Here is a 22,827-nt window from a genome sequence, read left to right on the forward strand (position 1 = left end):
GTAGGAGAATAAAGAATCACAGACACTAAGAGGCCTTAAATCCGTAACCATTGATTTATTTCCTGGAAAACTCCCAACTGGTGTCTTAGCCTTCCTACTGAAATAATAATTAAAAACACAATCATGGATATTAATTAAAATAAATCACCTTGCCCAAAATACCTTCACTGAACATGCTGCCTCTTTGAGGAGGGAACAGCCAGTTATGCATCTGTGATTCCTCTTAACTTAGGGCTTGCTCTCTCCTGGAGCAGAGGGATATTAGAAAGAGAAAAAAAAGCTCCACTTGGGAAATACAGAACTTCAAAATTATCTTAATTTCCTCTCTGCTGTGTTCATGGGCCTGCCTTCAAAATGGAGCATGGTTGGACAGGATAAGAGACCCAGGGCTATGCTGGGAGTCTTTGTAAAAATTTGAAGCTCCTGATAAACCCTTGGAGTGCTCAGGAACAGCAAAAGCTCAAACAATGCTTGATTCCACCAAGTGTGACACCCTGAAGAGTACCACATGCCAACCTGGCACAAGGAGATAAAATTCAAAGTTGGCACATATATCAAACAGCAAAAGTTCCTCATTAGGCAAAGTGTGGATCTTGCACACGCTACATCTGACTCATTGCTGGAAATGACCTTAAAAAAAGAGTTCAGATGGAGGGATCCTTTCAGCTAGTGTGTTACTCAGAAGACTGGCTGTGAGATGAGTATTTGCCTGCTGTTTTCTAGCTGAGCCCAGAAGAGTCAGGGAACAGTCAGATGTAAGGCAGAAGCAAGTTCTATAACATGAGAAAAAAACCCCCCAGAATTAGCTAAAAAAAGAAAAAGAAAAAAGAGGAAAATTGTAAATCAAGGAAACCAGATCAGGCTTTATCTAGACTCCATCATTAAGCAGGGAGAGGAAAACAAAAGGTAGGAAAAATGCATATATTTCTGTCAGAGAAAGTCACATCTGATTTTTTTCTGAATTAAATTATTCTGAAATTCATTTTATCAGCATATTATATTTTGGGCTATACACACAGTCACAAAATAGTTCTCTTTATATCAGTCCCATTAGCAAATTATTTTATTATCACAGTATTGGCCACAGTCTAAACAAAAGCATTTAATTTGCTTCTACTGTTAAGTTCCTCTTGCTGTGCAGGATCAAGTCTCTCTTCAACAAATAATTCCTTTGAATTCAGAGAATGATTTACCTTTAAGCACTTAAGTAGCTTCCTAACCCATACTCTACCCATCTAAGGCACCGTATTTTTCCCACAAATGAAACAGCTTCCCAGTTGCATACTGGACTTGTAACACTGTTATGAGTAGAGGTGAGGTTACAACCTCTGAAAGGCCCAAGCCATGAGGTGAGAATAAATATCTTCAAAAATAACTAATGAATCTCTTCAAAATTTCCTGAATTTTGTATTCAACCCTAATGAATGATCTGATCTGACAAATTAGCAGACTGAACATGACAAATTAAGTTAGAAAAATTTGAAAAAAAAGTTGACGTTTCATTGTTTAGCTAGTTATATATTAGCCAGCAGGTCTTACAAATGTATCACCAGTCTTTCAAAATGTTAACGTTCTTTTCATGTTACATAAGAACATTTTAAGAACTTAAATTTATTAAAATTATTACTGTAATTAAAGTAACTATTATGATACAAAGAATGCAAAAAACACCCCTAGGCAAAGTGTCTTTTTTCTGCTTCCTAGGTATTAATCTCTGTTTTCATACCCAGTTCAACAATTGTTTTATATTTATCAAATCTGAGCTATACTTATCTTCAAGAGATGAAAAAAAAATTATTAATTATTTATTATATTAAATGGGATGTAAACTCATGGTAATCTATAACTCTTCTTTGTGATAGTAACAAAAGCATCCATTGCTCTCTATCATTGATCCTAAAAATGTTTAATTGGTAAATTGATGCTAAAAATGTTTTTCCTGTTTTAGCACAACGGTGGAGAGTGCAGGTTAAAACAGATGGAGATTCCCCAGAGCCACAGGAGTGTAAAAGGACCCTTGTGATTTATGGCTCAAAGGGCAAAAGTGATGAGCTTCTGCTTTCTCCACAAACCCCAGGACATGTGTGCTTTCTTCCCAGAGCAACTGATGAATTCATTGTAAGTCAGAAATATAAGTACTACAAAGAACTTATCATGACATTGCCTTCTAGCATATATATATATATATATATATAGATATCAATATGGACATAGATATATGTATTTGTGTGTGTGTGTGTGTATACATGACTAGCATTATATATATATATATATATATATATATATATATATATACAGTTGATTTTTCTGGTAAAAAATGATGTAATTATTTACAAAAATGGAATGATGTAAGTATAGGTCTTGGGTCATCTCCCATTGCTGGTCCTGTTCTACAACAGCCAGCACCATGGACTCTTTTGTGTAATTTATTGCATTCACCAGCTCATCTTGCATTTTTTCTAATTCCCTGAAGAGTCCTGAGTTGAAGTTCACACAAAAGGCAATATACAATTATTTGTGAATGCAGAAGATGAAGGATTGGACAGCACTCCCAGGGGACATAAGTGGTCTTTTCTTCCCTTCATTTCCATCTTCATAAAGTAGTATCCACTCTCCACAGGATTGTTCTGTCTCTCAGGTCAGCAGGCAGAGGATTTTTCTGGATAATCACAAATCACTGGAGAATGCATTCATGCATATCAAAGTCTGGTGAACTCTGAAGCAATAGCTTATATATGGCCAGTATTAAAATCAACCCTGACACTGTCCTGACCGCCCATACACCTGACACACATGCTGATGATTTGAGAGGATTCGGCTGAGGCATCTTTTAAATCTTCAATTCTGTCCTGGCTTTCCAGGCTAAGACATTGCAAATTCTGTTGATTGCCATGAAGTACGGCTTCTAGCCAGCAAGATGGGAGAAATAGCTTGCAATTTGAGGCAGTTTTATACAGCTCAGAAAGACTTTTCAATGGCTATAATAAACATTCTGAAAACAATGGCAAAGCTACGTTTAGAAAATTATGTCAAAGCTTCATCGTAATGACCTGATCCAGGCTGAGTTTTTAGTTTAAATAACAAGATAAAGCAATTTAGGAACTTTATGGGGAGTAAATGAAAAGATAAATGGCATTTCTTAAGGACAAGGAAGCAGCTGCTTATCAGAAAACACACAGGAAACACACTGAGCAACAAAACAAGCTTCCTATCCTATGCCATGAACATAAACTGAAGAGGTCAGTAGAGGCAGAATCTATCTGTGGAGCACGAGCACCAGCTGACTGAATTTTGGCAAGCACCATTGGATAAAGCAGTGATGCTGCTACATCCAGTGTGTTGATAATTTCCCAAGTGGCAGATATTCCTTGTTATTGCTGCCTAATTTCAATGATTGGGTATCACACTAGCAGAAATTAGTATTTCTGTGTGTCAGTTGTGGCTGTCTCTCATAGTCTACTATCCTTGGTACACAGTACATTATGGGTAGCAGCCTTCCACCCCAGCAGCTTTCTGAATCCTTGTTCATACTTTGGATTGACTTTGGGTTAGTGCCTGTATTTTCCCCACAGCTATTTGTGTCCTTGTTTTTATTGCTTTGTATGAAGAAGTTAGTACTATTTGAGCATTATTTAGTGTGCATGACATTTTATTTCTTTGCTGCATTGCTTACAGTGCAGCTTACAGAATAGCAGCTCTGGTATAAAGAGGCATTTGGGGATTCACAGGTATCTCCATAAACACCCTCACACTTCTTTAGGTGCTTGAGCCAATAAACCCAGTTTCTTTTTGCTTTCCCTTTCTTTGTTCTTACTAAGACTATGCAGAAGAATGCAGAAACTTTGCTTATGTTTTCTCACTGTAGCAGCAGGCTGGAGGCATGAATGTGATATCACAATGAGGACAAGCTGTGAATTCAGCTTTCCAAAAAGCATGGATAAATGAACTTTTAACCTCCCCTCAAGATCCTGGTTCTAGACAAACATCCTTGATAACATACTGCAGTAAAAAGAACAACAGGTTATGTGCTATAAGCAACTCACATAGTTTTGAAACAGTAAGCTTGATTTTGATCTCAGAGATACATTTATTGCACATTGAGGACAGAAAGGCATGTAAATTCCTGATTTTCCAGGTGTTCTCACACAAGTATATGCACAGATGTGTATCATATTCAGAATGATTATTCCATCCAATATATGCCAAATCAACTCCTATGAAAGAACAGGTGTAGTTTAATTGCACATAGCAAGCATAAAGAATAAATTAAAAGACAGAAAATAGAAGCATGCTCTTAGGTACAGTTGGGTTTTTGTAGTCTCAGAAATGTAGTATGGTAGTTGAGCTGCTTTAAAAAAGAATGTTTAATTAGAACACCTTAGTTTTAAAAATAAATTGAAAAATGGGTGAATGTGTCAATGTTATGAAATCTGGCAGGAGTTATAGTGCTGAAGGCAGCATGGCAAGAAACCAGTGAAGAGGTAGAATTTTTCCTTGGTAGTCTGGTAGATCTCACATGGAATGAATAGATTTGTAAAGTATATAGATCTTTCTCACAGTCATCTTGGTTTCTTGGTTGCTAGCAGAGTAAGTTTGTCAGAGTGTGTCTTTGGAAGGTCCTGCTGTATTGCACACATTCTGTTCTCTGGAGAATCTTAGAATACATGGGACAGAGTGTGAGATTAGGAAGCCCAAAACCATTGTCCAAAACACTAGCCCAGGTAGTACAAAATGAGCAATAGTGCCCTTCAAGTAAGACTGTTGGTAAATACACAAAAAATCCTGAATGTATTTTTTGTTAAGGATGACAAACAGATGCCAGAGAGTTTCAGATCACATAATACAATAATTCAATTCCACAGTATGAGATGATGCTCCAAATAACAAGCAGAAGGATTTCTGGGGTATATGACAGATGGCTGTCCAATTGAATTTTAGTAGGTTTGATGAAACCCTATTAACTAGAATAATTTATGGAGTGGGTGGGTGGGTGTGATTTGTTTGGTTCGGTTTTTTTTTTGTTTTAACAGAGAAAAGAATGAAAAGGAATTACATTTAAATATGCACCCAAACAGTAAAATTTACAAGGCTTTCATTACCCTAGGCATGATGTCTTTGAGAAGCCCTGTGTGAGTTAAAGAGGAAAAGATTTAAAATGTTATGAAATTCTCTAATCATCTGTATCAGTTACCTGTCTCTGAGATCTTAAGAAGCCCAGTGGCTCCTCCTAATTTTAAGACCCTTGCTCTTAAAAATTCAGTCGTGTAATGGAAAACGTATTTTTTGTATGTTAAAAATCACGCCAACTCAACTAAGATTTCCAGTTCTGAATATTAGAGAAATCTATTCAGAAGAAATAAATGTGAAAAAATAAGAAGTTATAATAATGAATGAAGTAAAGTATGCTTTGGCAAATATTCAACAAATTTAAATCCAGGACATTCACTGGATATATGTTTTGTGATGGACTACATGTCTGCCTCTGCTTCAAATTTCATGTTTCATCCATTAATAGACATTGGTAGAGGGAACTGACAATTTTGGGATCCAAGACAGAATATCATATTCCAAAGGAAAACTACTTGTACTAAACTGGTCAGAAAAGGGTTACAAGAATGATGTAATGGCAGCACTGGGTACAATGATGGAGCTCAACAAAAAGGCAAATGCTGCCCACAGCTGTAAGTGAAAAAACAAATCCATGAAAAAGAGGAACTATCTAGTACACTCATTTGAAAATAGCTGGTGCTTAATTCCACGGATCATAAACAGTATTATTATTAGTACTTGCTAGTTCACTGGCAGTCAGGGAATTAATTGAAATTGTAATTCTAGAAACAGAACGGACAATTGTGGCTTCTAAATACTCTGTCCTGTATTCTGGAATTATTTTCCTATAAATCTCCTCTGTGCATTTCCTAGGAGAATTATAGCACATGTATTTATGACAACTTGGAATCCTAGCGAATTGCAAATTAGGGCAGCAGAAGACAAAGTAAAATGTGAATTACAGCTTGCCCTGTCACATAAAGATAACCAAGTTCTGTACTTTTGCAACTCCAAAACAGAGAGCTTTATGGAATAAGTTGTTCACAGCATTTAGAGTAGCTGTGTAATACAGTCATGGGATCCATACATGAGAAAAAAAATGTGCAGGCAATTATTTTAAAAATAGTAGTCTGGTTCTGAAAGAGAAGAAGCAATGACTTCGTTGTCTGTGAAAGAACTGTAGTTTTGATGGGTGAAGAACCTGTGCACTCTCCTCTCAATGAACCCAAATAATTTGTGTTAAGTTTAATCAGGTGGAATGCATATTTCACAAGGAATTAATCCACTTAGTCCACCACAGCTAATGATACATAGCTAATTATATCCTTTGCAACATACACAGCATGAGTGAAAAATCTTGATGCAAAACTCTGCCCACTCATTTCCCTTTCCACAGTACAGGGCTGGGGACCAAGTCAGGGACAGCTTTGATCTCTGTGAGCACGATGGCACAGAGAGAGGCAGGGCAGGCCAGGCTTAGAGAGAGGACAAGCTTGGTCCCTCTTTTCTGGTGTATAACTACTGCTGTGTGCTCTTTTTGGGTACTGTGGAGTTACAGCTCAGGAGCTGAGAGGTTCTGAGCAGCCCAGGGCTGTTATACAGGCAACAGAAAGGAGTTCTTCCCTGCTCCTTAAACAATGCCCTGAGTCATGAAATTGGGTAGGAGTGGCGTTGCAACCATTTATAATACTTACCTCAAGAAATTCTGACTGGACAGGGTCTTTTAATCCATCAAATGCAATTCCTTCCTACCAAAGGCCTCTTTTCATAAGTTCTGCATCATAAACTGGTCATAAAATTCCTGTAAAATGGTTTGGGCAGGTAGCTTTATTTTATATCATCCTCTGATATTTTACTATTTCTTATGTGCATAACAGTTACCAAAAGTAACATCCAACTCTCCCCAAATGAAAAAAACCACATTTTTTTAGTACCTCTGTAATTAAAATAAGGTAGCTGATACTTCCCTACATGCTTGTGTTCGCTGTGCAAATGCACATGAAGTAGCTTTAAGCAAGCGAGGTCAGCAGTGAGGGGCTGTCATGTTCAGAGCTCTGCTGAGAAGCAAAATAAATTGATCTGTTAGGTCTGTGCTCTGTCTTAGGAGCCAATCTGCTGGTGGTGCTGTCAGAGCCAGGGCATGATTGTGTAAATCTAATTTCAGTTTAATATTGTGATGCTATAGGGTGTACAAAGGATTTATTCCCTGGAGAGTCACCAAATCTTATGTTGTGATGGATGTGCGGGGGAAAAAAAGCAGCAATATGGGAGAAGAACAAAGCCACTGGCAACATTTTTTAAAATTAAGTATTTTGATACTTAATAAAAAAATTGTTGCCTTTAAAAATTACTAGTTCTCAGTTGTTGCACTCAAAATCACTTCCCATCCTGTCTTTCTTGTAGCTGCCCAGTACATGGCTGCCACATTACTTCCTATTGTTCAGAAGAATTATCATGCTTCGGTTAACATCATGCAGATCATTATCCACAACCAGCAACCAGTTACTGAATTTCCACATGTAGTATAGGAACAGGGCTGTGTTGTCCTACACAGTTATTTCTGTAACAGAAATGATTTATTTTTATTCAGAATTATCCCTTTCTTTTAATGACAAAATGGTTGTAAAGTAGTTTAATGTTCTAGAGAAAACCATTTAGCAAATGAGAATTTAGTAAAAATTCTTCACCAGTAGGGTTGCCAAGCTGGGACAGGCTGATCAGGACAGTGGTTGAGTAACCACCCTGGAGGTATTTACAAACATACTGATGTGGCACTCAGGGACATGGTTTACTGATGGACTTGGCAGTGCTGTGTTAATGGTTGGACTTGATGATCTTAAAGGTCTTTTCCAACCTAAAAAATTGTGCAATTCCAGGCTCATAGTAACCATCTTTAAATTAACACCTCCCTTGGCTGCTGATATTAGAATCTTTAATTGTAAGTTAATGCCTTCTTTCTCCAGTAGGGTCACAACTTCCTGCATTACCTTTTGTCTAAATAGCTTAAATGCAAATACCTTACTAATTTTCACTAATTCACTTCAAAATTATCATGCTTACAGTATTTATGCTTACAGAGTGTCATGCTTACAATACTAAAAAAGGAGATAATCACCCATGATTATACCATGAAATAAAAAGGATTGTTTCTATCATCACAGTTATCCCAGCCTCAAACTCAACTTTTCCTTTATTTACTGTTAAGTTTAGGAATTCTACACTGAGATTGGGGAAAATCTCTCTAGGTGAACCAGCCTTGACAGTACCCTCTTCCTCATGCCATTTGGTGCAGGTTGAGACTGCAGATCTGGGAGATGTGTACAAGATTCGAGTCAGCTGTGATGATGTGCCAGGCTTTAAGGGCTGGCATCTGAAGTCCTTTCACTTACAAGAGCTGCATATGAAACAAGAACTGAACTTTGAGTGCAACTGCTGGCTCACTCTGAAGAGGGGAGATAAGGAGCTGGTAAAAGAATTCCCCGTAGTCACTGAGGACCAGAAAACTTTACCAGGTAAAGGCACAGAAGACATAAACACTGTAAATTAGCTGCTTGAAAATAAATCAGTGTCACAGATATAATATAGTGCTCTGTCTGCATTTGATATCTTCAGTGGCTCTGTTGCACCTGTCTTCACATATGCACTGCAAGAATGCTGAAAATTATATTTTAATTTTTCAGTTATGTTGCATATTGGATTTTACAGTTGCTAAGTCATCTGCATGATTTTAAATGAGAAAAACTGAGCAACAAAATTGAACTTTTTAGGGAAATGAACACGTTCAAAGCCATGGAAATTATTTGTTCTAGAGTTGCTATTGAATTACTTAGCTTACAATAGTTTTACTTGCTAATGTAAGTATCAGAAGTATTGCAGAGAAAGGTTGGGTCTTTTTTCCTAAGCACTACTTTTTTGCCATGCTGAGAGTTCTCAGAGATGTCCTTGGAATGTGAAGACTTCCAGAAGTCCTGCATTTGTTCAGAAAAGTTAGCAGTTACACATGAGATAAAAGTAATTACAGACTTCACAGCTTTGCTAAACTAAAGTTCCAGAAGTTCGGATCCCTGAGTACTCAAACCTATTCATAACCTTAAAACAAAGTATAGTGTTACATTAACTAAATGTTAACTCTGCAGAACTGTACATTAGAAACAACGCTTGAAAAATTTTGGTTATTCTTTTTGTATGAGCCTGAATATATGCAATTAAATGATCTTCTAGTCAGAAGAAAATCTGATCTGACTGTAGAAATTAATTCATACAGGATCAATATAAAGGCAAAAAATTTATAGTTTCCTTCTTTAAGTTAATAAGTGCATTTTGTAAATTTTTATACTTGTATGTCATGTCATGCACCCAGATGCTATGTTGCATCTGTTTCTTATTTAAATTTGCATAACCTTATTCTTATTCTTTGACCTGTGTTAATTGTTATCTATTTCAAAGATAATTCAGTTTTTAATTAGTTTTGGTTTAGTTCCTGAACTAACTCAAATAAGTAAGTTCTTACTTTCCAGTTCTTGCACAATAAAACAGAATGGGGCAGAATTTGCTTAGATTCATAAGTCTAAATTGTCCAAGTTCAGTTTCCTTTAAATTTCTAAGGAAGTGAATGGAAAGTCTTCATTGACCTTAGCATGAAGAGATTGGATTCATGAAGAGTAACCTGATCATTTCATTCACTGTGTGGCAGATTTTTTTGTAGCCACAGAAATAAATAAAAAAAAAAAGTCAGTCTTACTAAATATTCAGTGTTGCTGTTTTATTTTAAGTACAGCTTGTATTTAATCAGCTTTAAATTTAATTTAATTTTTTATTTTCTTTTTGCACAGTCTATAAGTATGTTGTTTCTGTACATATTGGTGACCGCTGGGGAGCAGGGACTTTTGCAAATGTTTATATCACTCTCTATGGCAAAAGAGGGGACACAGGTGTGAGGAAACTTCATACATCTCTAATGAAGGGAAGAAAATTTCAAAGAAATAAGGTAATGGCACCAACTACAGTCTTAAATGTGCAGGGGTTAGCACTGCATTAAATATAGCTTAATGCCTGCTCAGAATATATCTACTAGATGTATTCTGATTGCATGTGAGCTTATCAGCCACATCTACCCTGCAATACATAGGCAAGAGTTTGGAAACATTCACAGAATCTATCTTCCAGATATTCACAATAGACCAATGCCAGTATTATTTATTTCCTGTACAAGAACATACCCACATGGCAATAAAGGCTTCACATGAGCAATACAAAGCAGATTTGTGGGGAGAAAGTCTGTGATCATGCTTCTGACTTCTCCTGTTCCAAACTTAAGACAGAACAGAGAGTAAAAAAGATAAAAATCAGTGAAAAATAAATTACAAAAATTTCCATGAGACTTTTGCAGTCTATGGTGTTTCTGAAATCACAATCCCACTCTGAAACACCAACTCAATATCAGCAAGTTCAGACAAGAAATAAAAATTCCACTTAGAAAAAGAATGCAAATAAACCTAGTGTTTCCAGATAAATAAAATTCTTCTCTTGTGAATTAGACATTCACTCACTGACATTTGAAAAGGACATTTGAAAAAACTCATGCAAAACTGTCCACTGTCAAGGAGAGGCTTAGATTTCTGTGAAATAATTTTATTAGATAATTACCACAGCACTTGTTCTGGTAAAAGTGGAATCAGTAATGAACTGAGAGAATTTCTAAATTTAATTTCTGTGTATTTCTCAGAACCATGCCTGTATACAGAAGACAGCACTATATTGTAATTATTTTAATTTATGTTCATACATGGATTTATTTCCTAAAATATCTTAATTAATGAAGTTTATGATTTCTGCTCACAATCTGCTGCTGGGTTCTGACTGCTATTAGAAAAAAAAGATCTTTTTGTTATATGTCAATATTAGTAGCAGAAAATATGCTTGCTTCTCCAATATTTTATTTAAAAAGTAATAGGGACAACACATAGGACTTTGGCAACTACTGTATTCTTTTAGAGATGAGCTTTCTAATATCTTGTTTTTTTAATTGTTTTGATCTCCAATTTAGTTAGTTCCTACTACTGAATTCTTTTATTTGAATTATGGTGTTAATTATATTCATAGACATTGCTGTTCAAACTCCAGTTGTTCATAACTTTCTAACCTTTAGCAGTTCCCATGACATCCATCTGGCCCCTGGCTGGGCCTTATGCAGAATATCTGACTTACAAATATTTAGTGGGGCATACAATTTCTTTCTTTGCATTTCTTATTTTTACTTATCTCGTTTTTCTGATCTCTTTTCTTTTTCTGATCTACTGCCACTTGTGTTTACTTCTCTCATGTCTTTCTCTGCCTTCTCCATTCTGCTTCCCTTCCCATCTCTCATATTTTACTCTTCACTTTCATTTTAATATCCTCCCTTCTCAATTTGCTCCACAATCATTTTCATTTTGTAAGGAAAGAAAAAAGTCAAGTGTTCTGATTACTGGAGAAGAATTATAAAGCTATCTTGGAGTAAAAACACTCTTTAGATGTTTAACTTTTGTTTAGAACTATTAATATGTATATTAATATACTAGACTTGTATAAGCTTTAGAAACTAGATATCTGAAATATAGAAACTTCATTAGAATCAAAATTTTATCATAACTGACTGTCAGAAAGTTGAGGTATATAGATTTTCATGTAATATGAAATGATTGATGCAGTGATACATATTGACCAAGATCAAATGAAATTAAAATGCATCATTAATGATGAATATAAGATTAAATGTTATCTCTAATCAGTGTGTGCTTTCTCAGATTCAGCAGAGAGATGCTATGTTAAACTTTACAAAGAATCAGACTCCAAAAATTTTGAATTCTCAGATGAATTCAGGCCTATATCCTCCCTGAACTTCAAGTCCAAATTCCGTGTTATTAAGTATTTCCCTGTTTTGCAGGTGGATTCATTTTTGGTGGAAGCTGTATGTCTGAGTCATTTGCAAAAAGTGGTCATAGGTCATGATGGAGAAGGCTACGGGGCGGGGATGTACCTCAAGATGGTAACAGTCAGGGAATCACAAGATTCAGACAAAGAATGGGTCTTTCCACTGTGGAATTGGCTCGATACTCATCTGGGTTTATGTGAGACTGTTTGTGAGATTGTAACAGTTGGTAAGTTCTGCAAAACTGACCTGACCATTTTTATATACGTGTATTTGACTGCAGCTCATTTAGATGTCAGTAGTATCCTTCTTTTATTGAAAATGTGAATTTTCAGTTTGAGCTTAGCGTTATAGCAGTGCCACATCTGGTAAGGTCAAAGTTAGTATAATTCTGTCTTCTCAATGTGTTGCATATGGAACACCTGCCTTCCAAATTAAACACAGCACATTTCAATGAGAGATAAACAGCCAAGCTTAGGATGTGCACCTCATGGGGATAAATAGCTTAAATTTTGTGCACTATTTTTTGGCCTAGAATGTCATTTGAAATCTAAAGAAAAATTACTTCAGTGAAATGAGTCTAGACTTTGCCTGTGAGAGTATTCCACAGCACAAAGCAGCAGTTCTGTTATGCTCATTTCTGCTCACTTCACACCTACAACTATGCCATGATTTGCACAAATCTAAACCTGGATGTGTTTGGCAAAAGAACACGTACAGCAGGGCCTTTACTCATTCAGAAGTAGTAAAAGATTTCTCCCTTCAATCCTGTGAAAAGAATCCGATGCAAAGGAAATGAACTACAGAACTTTGTGCAGAGGAAGTAAGACACAAGATGTCTTTGATTCAGTGGTGTGGTTTTTCTGAGTTGTAGAAAGTACATTTTCCTGAGCTGTTCCTCTTCATGAAATCCTTTTCACTTTGCCTAGACTGGTTAAAACAGAACGAAAATGAAGAATTACAACCATTAATGAAGAAAAAGAGAGGCAGATAGTGATATTGATCTTCTGAGCATCTGGCAAATAATTTTGTGTGTTTATTATAGGTTACCTGTCAGTCTCACACTATTAAAACACCTATTATTTTGCTTGGTAACATCTGGTGACAAGGAAAGTTCATTAGAATTGTTCATTTTGCATTAGGTACTTACATGCTACATATGGCTACATGCTCTTAAATGATAAATTTGCTTTAGTAACACTGATTGCTTTTTAAAGAACAATTACTTAGACCTCTAAAAGGTGACTGAATATTCTCTTAGCCATTACTTCCAAACATGACAAGGAAAACACATTGGCATCAAAAAATGCCATTGAAACTAAATTTTAAACACAGAAAGAGGATTAAGCTTCTAAATTCTTCACAAAAAAATATAATAAAGATATTGATGTGTTATTCTTAGTGAGCAGTTGCTATAGATACAACATAACCTGCAAGAAGAGCTTTGTTTGTGTACTGCAAAGGCTGTGATCCTGCTAGATTATGCCATTCTCTCATGCTGTCATCTTTCCTTTCTCTTTGATAATTTTTAAAGGTAGAAGGTCGACTCTTAGTCCTAAACTGCCTGAAATCAACATGAAGTCATCAGGTTCCTGGCTAATGGATATCACTGGATCTGACTTGAGTGCTGAAGAGGATCCAATATGCCTTTCTTTTATCTTCTACGGAAACCTGAGTCACAAAAAGTTGCCACTTCAAGTCACAGGAAAAGCAATTCAGATCAAAGTACTTCAACCTTTCTCTGTTGCAAGAAAAGCCTCCGAATCATGTAGCCAATAATCCACTTAATTCTGAGATAAATTGTTTCTTTAAACTAAACTACCAAATTGATTTTTAAGTCCTCTGTGTAGTTTGGCACAGATCATCATTTTTATTTGTAGGTAGCAACACATGAACAATGGTTTTTGAATGAGCAAATTCTCCCAGTGTCTCATACTGAGAATGTTTAAGTGAGTGAATTGGTCCCTTGGTGCACATCACGGTGTATAGCACGAGGCAGGTACTGATTTACAGGCTTTGTTGATCTCACAAAAATCAGCAATTTGTAAGCATACAATATGCCATGGGATACTGTAGAGCTTTTGGGGCTCATGATAGAGAAGGAAGAATCATAAATGAGATTAAATGCACAGAAGGTTAATTTTTCTCTTTTCTCTCTCATGTAATTTATTCATCCCTGCCATCAGTTTCTCTGAACTGGTATTTCTAGTATGGTTTCTCTTTTCCCCCTGTTATTTATTGTCTCTTCATTTTTCTTCTTAATGAATTGAATTTTATAATTGAGCTAAAGAAATCATTTGCTGTATTTTGATGCTACTCTTTTCTTTAGTGAAAGAGGAACTAAGCAGACTAGACTCACCACAAACATGATACAAAATGAGGAGTACTCAGAGGGCTTTTTTGAGTTATTTCCAAGAACCTCTGGTAAATACAAAAAAAAATAGTATGTAGATGGAAGTGCCCTGTCAGAGGAAAGGCTAAGTCAGGCCACATGGACTTCTACTATCTGAGCATATCTAAAATGAAAGAGCAGGGGAAAGAATCCATGAAATATTTAGTAGGAAAACACAACATTTCTTTTCTCCCTTTTTTTCCTTACAGTGAAAAAAAAATTTTTAAACCACTAATTATAATATCTAAGGCCTCCTCTGCTTTCACCTACTCAAGCAATGGTATGCCCTAGAGATGGTGCATTATTCCCAGTAGAACTAGATTGTTTTTTTTCTCAAGTATGAATGCAAGGCTTTAATGTTCAACTTCTATGATCTAGAGTGAGGATGATCTTTTGGATGTTTGTCAAAGCTGGATTAGCTTTCTTTCAAATTTATAAATAATTGCATAATTTTTATTCTTGTAAGAAATACTTCCAATAGTGTCCAAAATTTTAAAAATTGGCTAAATCTTCTGTGCCTGAAAATAATCTACTGTGCCTTGTTCTGTGTACATATTTCAGCAGTGACTGCCATTGCTTGCTCCTTAATATCAGACCTCAGGCCTTCCATCTCCTCATTCATGTTTTTAAATAAATTTTGTATTGACTAGAAATTAGTAAAGTTGATTAGAAAAATAGTACTGGTTATAAATCTGCCCCATTTTTTAACTACTGAAGTTTGTTCAACTGTTGCATACAGCTGCCAACTACACTTGTTCTGGCACAATTGAAATGAGATCCATTCATCTTCTCTTTCTCCTCACACAGGATGAACTGGCAGGTATTGGCTCAATATACAAAGTTCAGGTAACCGGCCCACACAGTGAGCTAAAACAGCCATGGCACTTAGATTTACTTCATCTGAAGCACACAGGCACAAAGGAAGAGATGTATTTAGCTTTTGACTGCTGGTTCAACCCTAAGGAAGACAAATGTGTGGAGCTGCCAGCTCTCTATGCAGATCAGGAGCCTTTGCCTGGTAAGCTATGTCCTTTTTTTATTGCTGGGGTCAGGATCTGTCTCTGGAATAGCAATATATCTCTTTTGGGCCAAAAATACTGTGTGAAGATTTCCATAAGAATTTGATATTAAGGTATGTGATGGTTTTGCACATTCGTTTACCACAAAAGAGAAATCATTGGTATGAGGATTATGAGAGATGCTCTAACTGATGACACCAAACACAGTATTTGGCTCCTTTCACAGTAGATGATGTTCCAGTTTTAACTCTTGATTATTTATTTTCTCTTCAAATTAATGCTATGTGAGCTGAAGATGAGTACAAAATGTAATCTACTATTAGTCTCTTCCTATTCACAAAGAGATGTATGTGATCTAGAAACAAAGTAAAGAAGGAAAGAACTGCAGACCCCCTGCGCCACAAAGGTGGAATTTTTAAAATGCCACACAGTTAGCCAGCAAAGAGATAGTCAAGAATTTCAATTAAGCTAGTGTTTTATTGATGTCAATGAGAAATTCATAGCACAGCAAGTGATATTCTACAAAAATACACATTAAGTTGCATGTTTCTCTGCTGTCATATCTGGCTGATATGATGCTAGAGAGATAATGAAGTGATTTCTGCCAACCACCTCCAACCACTTCCCCTGGAACAACCAATTGTATACTGATAACTTGATCACTAGTACTTAAGGACAAGCTTCCCATTTATTCAGCTCATTAGAATAAAGAGGATTGATGGAGAGAGTAAAGATCATATATTGAGGTTTTTAGTGCCAGTTAAGAGGTTTATTGCTAGAGGCTATAGTAAAAAGAGTGTTCTGCTTCGATGGAAACTAATAGAAAAAGATGGAAGCAGCCCAGAAAAAGAAATAAAATAGATCACATGAACTTTTGCAGACCATTCTCTAAATAGAGTTTCCTAAATATTTCATCTAACAAAGTTGAAACTTGAAAGAAACAGAGAAGACCCTTTAAATTTCTGGTTTTGTGTGGGTTTGCATAATTAAAAAAAATTGTCACCTTGTATTCATGCACTGAAAAATCTTACCATTTTAGACTTTTGATCCATCAGATTCAAAAAACATTGAGTGTTGGATGTAATATATCCAACATATCAGGAATATAGCAACTCCAGACCTAATAAAAAGGCCTTATTTCCCTAATTTATTTAAGAAAAAGTGAGAAGGACTGTAAATATGAACAATTATTTTCTGAATTCAAACTTGCTGAATTTTTTACTGCCTATAAAAAGTACAAAAATTTTAAAAAGTTAAAATTCTAGAATACACCTCTCAAAACCTCTATTGTGCTAAGAGCCAATCAGACAGGCTGTCTGAAAGCATTATTCTGATAGATAAAGTAATTAATTATTGAGGTATATTAGAAATGTAGGGTGTTTTGCTTGGAAAATTTCTGGGAAAAGAAATGTATATGCTCTCTCTCAAAAAATAGTGTTTAGATGGGAATGTCTACCAACCTAGAAAGTTTCTCACAAACCATTTTTTGCAGTCCACTGATTTACAACTGGAAGTGTTAATACCACTTTTATTCTTTGTGGTCCAAATCTAAAATTTCAATCTAAAATTTCTTCTTTGTTATATTTTGGTTTTATTTATAGACACACACACAAGAAATTAATACAAAATAATAATAAAAATAATATGTATTACTCTCCTATCTTTATGGGGTTTTGTTTCCTTTTTAAATGAGAATTAGGTGATTGCTTTCAGTTTTGCAATATGTTGGCTTACATCTGAAAGAGATTTTTTCTAAATAGGATTGGGAAGAGACAAAGAATGAAAAGCTTGAACAGAATACCTTGTCTTAGTAGATTTTTGTTGTTGGGGTATGCTGTTCATACAGAACACAATCAGAATGTTCTTTAATTCAGCCTAAAAACTTTTACCCCATTTCCCAACATCTCCTTTCTGTTATGACTCCTTCCACAGGGGATACTTGTATACTTTTATTTCCCTTAAATAGTGGAACATTAATAGTAAATATTTTCTGTGACAACACTCAGCTCTAAATTATGCATCAATAGATTCAGCAGATTCAGCTGAAAGCACCGACTCAGCAGAAACACCACATACATTTCTAAGCTGAGCTCATGGGTCTGTATATTAGTGATTCGAATATTAATGGACAAAAGCAGTAAAAATGTGATGAGCACTGTGCTTTCTCATCTACCCCCATGGAAGTGGCCAGCCACATGGACCAAAATATTTTGATCTTATTCACACAAGTAGTCTTGACTTCAACAAATCTGCTCCCATGGCCCAGTTACACGGACGAGGCAACACTCTGAATGAACAACACAGAAACTTCATATCCCAACTCCCCTGAAAGCAAAATGCCATTTGCTAAATGCTAACCAAAGTGTCACCTGGACAGCTCATGTAGTTTCAACCATCTGGAACTCCAGAAAGATCAAGTCTGTGTAGCTGTGCTGACTTTAATGCAGCTATGTTGTCATTTACCTGGCTGTGCATATTTCACTCCTCTGAAGAAGGAAAGAGATATGTTAGGGCCCCAGGCTGGGAAAACTCTTGGTTTACTGGGAAAACTCTTTATCATCAAATATGAGTGATACCATCAATTATAAAGATTTTCTCAGTCCTTAGTTTAAATTGTTTAAAAAAAATAGTCCCAGGTGAGTCCCTGAAGCAAATAGTGCTACAGTGAAACAAAGCTACATTTAAGCAAACAGATTTTCACAGACATCATCCTCATAAAGTAAAAGGAAAAGAGAAATAAATACATTTCAGAAATTTATTGACATGAGCACACTTTTATTAGCAGGCTTATAGAGCCCTTATTATTTAATAAATCCTTTTAAATATTAATGTTACAGTCTATACCAACCCACTCTTTAAAACCGTTAATCTTGTTATGGGACCTTTTTATTTTAGAAATAGAAAGAAATAGCTATATAAGATGTCACAATATTTTAATTCAGACCTTTTGATTATAACACTCAGCATGAATAGCACCAACTTGTGAAAAGAGCTGTAAGAAAAGCTTAAAATAAATATCCTCAGAACACTTTTTTCCCCTCCCTGTTTTCCTATCACCTACGCATAAAACTAAATGACAGCTTTAGCTTCTGGGTTCATTGAATTATTCTTAAACCTGCTAGAACTTTCTCATAATTATAATATTTTTAAAGAATGTACAGTTTGCTTAAATAGACCATTTCTATCTTGGAAAAAAATTGATTGAAGAAATAAAATATACTGAGAATATCAGTATTTCCAGCTATTTCCAGGTTGTATACTCAGATATTCATGTATCCTATGCTATACATTAGACTGAAATATATGTTTCAGACTTGAATAATGTGCATTTTCCATGCTCTCTGGCCTGTACTGTCAGCTATGAAACTGAAAGTGCTTTGTTTCTCCTTGATTTCATGTCTGTCTAAAGCACCACTCCCTTCTCTTGCCCAAAAAAGTTGCCTGGGAAAGGAGATATTGTAGAGCCAGCCAAGTTCCAGGGAGGGACAGGAGGCAGAGTAAGGCTGGAAGACTTCCTCCAGCATGTAAATGTCACGTAGTCTAGATGTTGTCAATGTTTTACTGCTACAGTGATGAAGGCTGTGGGAGAAAGGGCTGATAATTTTTGGTAGTCAAACATAGCTCAGGACTTCTAAGACGCTGGATTTTAAGGCTGCTCAGTTCTTAAAAACAAAAAATTTATTGTTTGTGATTTAAAAAGTTCAAGAGATAATACAAATGTTTTCAGATACATTCTTGGTACATGTGCAATTGCTCATCACCTGCATCCCAAATGTCACTCTACATTTTACAGTGGAGAAAAATGTTGCCCTTATAAAAATATTAGACAGTCGTGTTTTACAAGCATGTGTTGCTACAAGAGGATAGCTTTTATTCTTAGGCTGAAGAAATTATGCCTGTGGTTGGAAGCAGAGGAACATTTAGACCATCTAAATTTAGACTCCTGAGTTCTAGTGTTTATCTGTAGAATGTGTGGGAACCCATCAGAGGTGTTTTCTATAGCACCTGCCTTCTCCTGCTGGCTACATAAGGATCTAACATAGCCACCAAAATTAGATTCCTAAATTCACAGTACCAGCTCAGAAGACAAATGAGCCCAGACAAACACTCTATGCAAATGATACTTACTATTATAATCTGAATTAGAGCACATAACACCAGAAGGAAAATAGAGCCTATTCCCCCAAAGCCTTTCTTATTCTGTCCTGGGGTCCTTGTTGTTAAAATGATGCAAATAAGAGTGAATATTGAGATTGTGACCTGCTTCTGTTAAGTGTTTCTTTTTTCCTTGTTTCCATAAAAAGCTCAGGGGCAGAAATATGTCATTTAAAAAGTGAACATAGGAGATTTCCATGAAGTTTCTTTGGCATGAATTCAGTCTGGTCTCATCTGCATCGCTTCCCTATGTATTGTGACAAAAAGAGGCAAGGAACCAGGAGATTCATATAGGGGACATAGGTGTCTCTCCTAATCTCTGTACTATGACCACAGCTGAGAAACTCAGGAACGCTTTCCTTTAAAGTCAAAATTCAGTTATCTGACCTGGATTTGTGGGCTATTATATCATTAATGGAGGGTTCTTTGGTGAATGATGCAAAATGTCAGGAGGCTTTTCTATTTATGTGTTAAAGGTGATGTTGAAATTTTTACTTCATTATTGTTGTTTCATATTAAAATATTTTAAGAACTTTGTGATAGTATTATGGTTTAACTACTGATAAATAAAAATAGAGAGAGGGAAAATCCAAGAAATATCAGCCAATAATCTTAGGAAGAAAAAATTAGACTTTCTGAAGAGAATACAAGTATGTTTTTTTTCTTAAAAAGGAATTTCCTACATTATATGGAAGGGGATATTACACAAGAGATCCTGTGCCCCAAACAGCAACCAGAAGCACTTATTTTCTGGGAATGGTGTTAGAGCAGAGCAAATCTATATTCTCTAGATTGCCATCCTGTTATGCAGCAAGAATGTGTTTTGGTTATGTGTGTGTCACCAGAACTGAAAAGACCTTGCTTGGTGGTACAAGAATTGATATATAATGTGGGTGTCAGGCAAGATGATAAGTGTTTTCTTCTGCTGACTTTTTGGGTTTATTTTGTCTATTTTTTATGAAGTTGTGGAGTATGAAATCCATTTGCACACGGGACACTTGAAGAAGGCAGATGCCACTGGAGAGGTTTATCTTCGTATACAAGGAGAAAAAAGTGACTCAGGGAAGCGATGGCTTAACTCGAAAAACAGCCTGATCACTTTTGCTAGAGGGCAGGTAAAATAATGAGGAAAATTTATTATTAACTGAATCTGTGAGAGTCTTTTTGTTAGAACTTATACTTTCAGGAAACATTTCATGGATAGAGTATTGAAAATATTAATGTTTTATATGCCATATAATGATTGTCTCCATAGCTAATACATTGTTTTTAAGCATCATCACTATTGTGCTACAGTAAAGGAGTTAAGGTGATAAATTAATTCTGAATTGGACTAAATGGACTCTAAGAGTCTGTTTTAATATTCCAGACTTTTAAGGCCAGGAAGGCATCACTGCTTTATAAAAATATGCCTGTTTTTAGAAGTGATAACATTTCTGTAGGATAACTTGCATTTGTAGCCCCTCCATCTAAAGTGGTCTATGAACTTTTCTTGTTAACTTTCCTGAACACTGTCAGTGTTCCAAGAAGACTCTTAGTTTTTCATGTTTCAAATTTTTCCACCCACTTCTTGCTTTTTGGTAAACATATTGTTTCTTTTTGAGATTAAACAGCTTTTCCTAGAAGAGTAATTCCTTGAGTAGTTATTGGCAAAATAACAAAGTAACTAAAAAAGACTTCAGACCAAAAGAAAATATCTCTTTTAAATCAGAACATGTTTAGCTGATACCCTATTAGATCCCAGTGTTTAGAATTTCAGCTTGGATTTTTCTTTTTTTTTTCTTTTTTTTTTTTTTTTTTTTAAGGAAATCATGAAATGAAATACCAGAAAATCTTCTAAATCTTCTTTTGTGGGGGGGGGCGGGGGGGGGGGGGTGGGTGGGTGAGAGAGAGTATTTCACTCTTGCTAGCCAGCCTGGTGTAGTATCTTCTCTGGTGCAGCAAGCTAGAGAAATATACTTGATACACACTTCATTTATTCTTTACACATACCTGTGTTTATTTTATCTGCTTTTCTTACTATTTTTAAAGGTTTTAGAAGATACAAGGTTTTTGTATGAAAATATCCCCAGATCTTAGTCATTATGTCCTCTGTATTTTCTTTCTCCGTTGTGGAAGAGAATATGCATGCCCAATGTCATGCTCATTAAGAACTGATCAAACTGGTAGCTCAGAGGTCACAAGTTAAATCTGAAAATAATGACAGGATAGTAGAGCTCATCTTGTTTGAAAGAGCCATGTAGGTAGTTGTATAGATTAGTCTTTTTGATGATGATAGATAATAGTCCTGTGTAGTATGTCTTAAGGATAGTGTCAGAGAAATCTGAACAGCAAGACTGCCTGCTACAATGGATAAGGTATCAGTACAGACTGGAAGAGCGACAGATACCTGTTTCTTTCAAAAACCCAAACTGTCCCAACCTTTTAAAAAACTCTTTATTTTATAAAAATGTGTTATATTTTTGCCAAGAATAAAACTTGTAGAGAAAAACCTGAACAATAGCACTTGACTTCTATGAATACTCATTCCTGTTGAAGTACTACTCATCTGCAAATTCACAAGGATATTTTCTGTATAATCCAGATTCTGTGTCAGTTCTTGAACAGGCTTGTTCAGACTTGCTAAATCCTTCCTCTGAAATTCTAAAGGGCTTTTCTATATCCTGGGCTATAAGACCCTAATCTTCTTCTTATAGGAGAGGTTTTGAGTAGTGACTCTTTGGTATTCACTCTCTTGCAGTTCTCTTTACTCCAATTTACTCTTAAATGATGAATGCTCTGGTTTTAGTCATTGCTCTTTTTTCTGGATGATTCTTTTGATCAATATTATTCTTACAGACACTGAAATTCTGGAACTGTGTGACTATGGGAACAAGGGTTTTATTATTTTTTTTCAAACCCACAAACTAGTCCCCAACTGTTACATTCAAACTTGCATTTTCAACCCAACTTCCCCAGACAACTGCTTCTGTGTTCAACAGAATAACTCATGAAGTCACATGAAATAAAAGTCTTAGCTGTAGAGATTTAATTTTGCAGCTGGTTTCTCAAAAGATTAGATGAATCCATTCATAAATAGTATGTTTCCAAACCTCATTTCTTCAGGCCCATTAAAAAACCAATGAATATGCATTTTAAGCAACATGTCAGTGCACATACTTCTGTGAACTTTCCCAGAGATCATGAAGATCACTGTTCAAAGAAGAAGATGAGCATATATAGTCAGGAAGGTGAATAAATTATGAAGATTTATGGTATGGAAAAAAAGGAAATACTCCATGAAGTCTACTGATCATTTGAGT

At 35.7% G+C, this 22,827-nt stretch overlaps 1 protein-coding gene across 1 annotated transcript in view; it reads left to right on the plus strand.

The window, feature by feature from the left end:
- RP1 (RP1 axonemal microtubule associated) overlaps nt 1-22,827 on the plus strand; it is a 205,521-nt gene that overhangs the window by 127,010 nt on the left and 55,684 nt on the right. Inside the window, exons 39-45 of the mRNA XM_064425911.1 lie at nt 1,949-2,118; nt 8,342-8,561; nt 9,882-10,036; nt 11,975-12,188; nt 13,494-13,684; nt 15,159-15,369; nt 20,489-20,640. Of these exons, the coding sequence (XP_064281981.1) occupies nt 1,949-2,118; nt 8,342-8,561; nt 9,882-10,036; nt 11,975-12,188; nt 13,494-13,684; nt 15,159-15,369; nt 20,489-20,640 (1,313 nt within the window). The remainder of the gene's footprint in view (nt 1-1,948; nt 2,119-8,341; nt 8,562-9,881; nt 10,037-11,974; nt 12,189-13,493; nt 13,685-15,158; nt 15,370-20,488; nt 20,641-22,827) is intronic.

The sequence above is a fragment of the Passer domesticus genome, chromosome 1 (genome assembly GCF_036417665.1).
Source record: "Passer domesticus isolate bPasDom1 chromosome 1, bPasDom1.hap1, whole genome shotgun sequence".
In the NCBI taxonomy this organism is placed as follows: Eukaryota; Metazoa; Chordata; class Aves; order Passeriformes; family Passeridae; genus Passer; species Passer domesticus.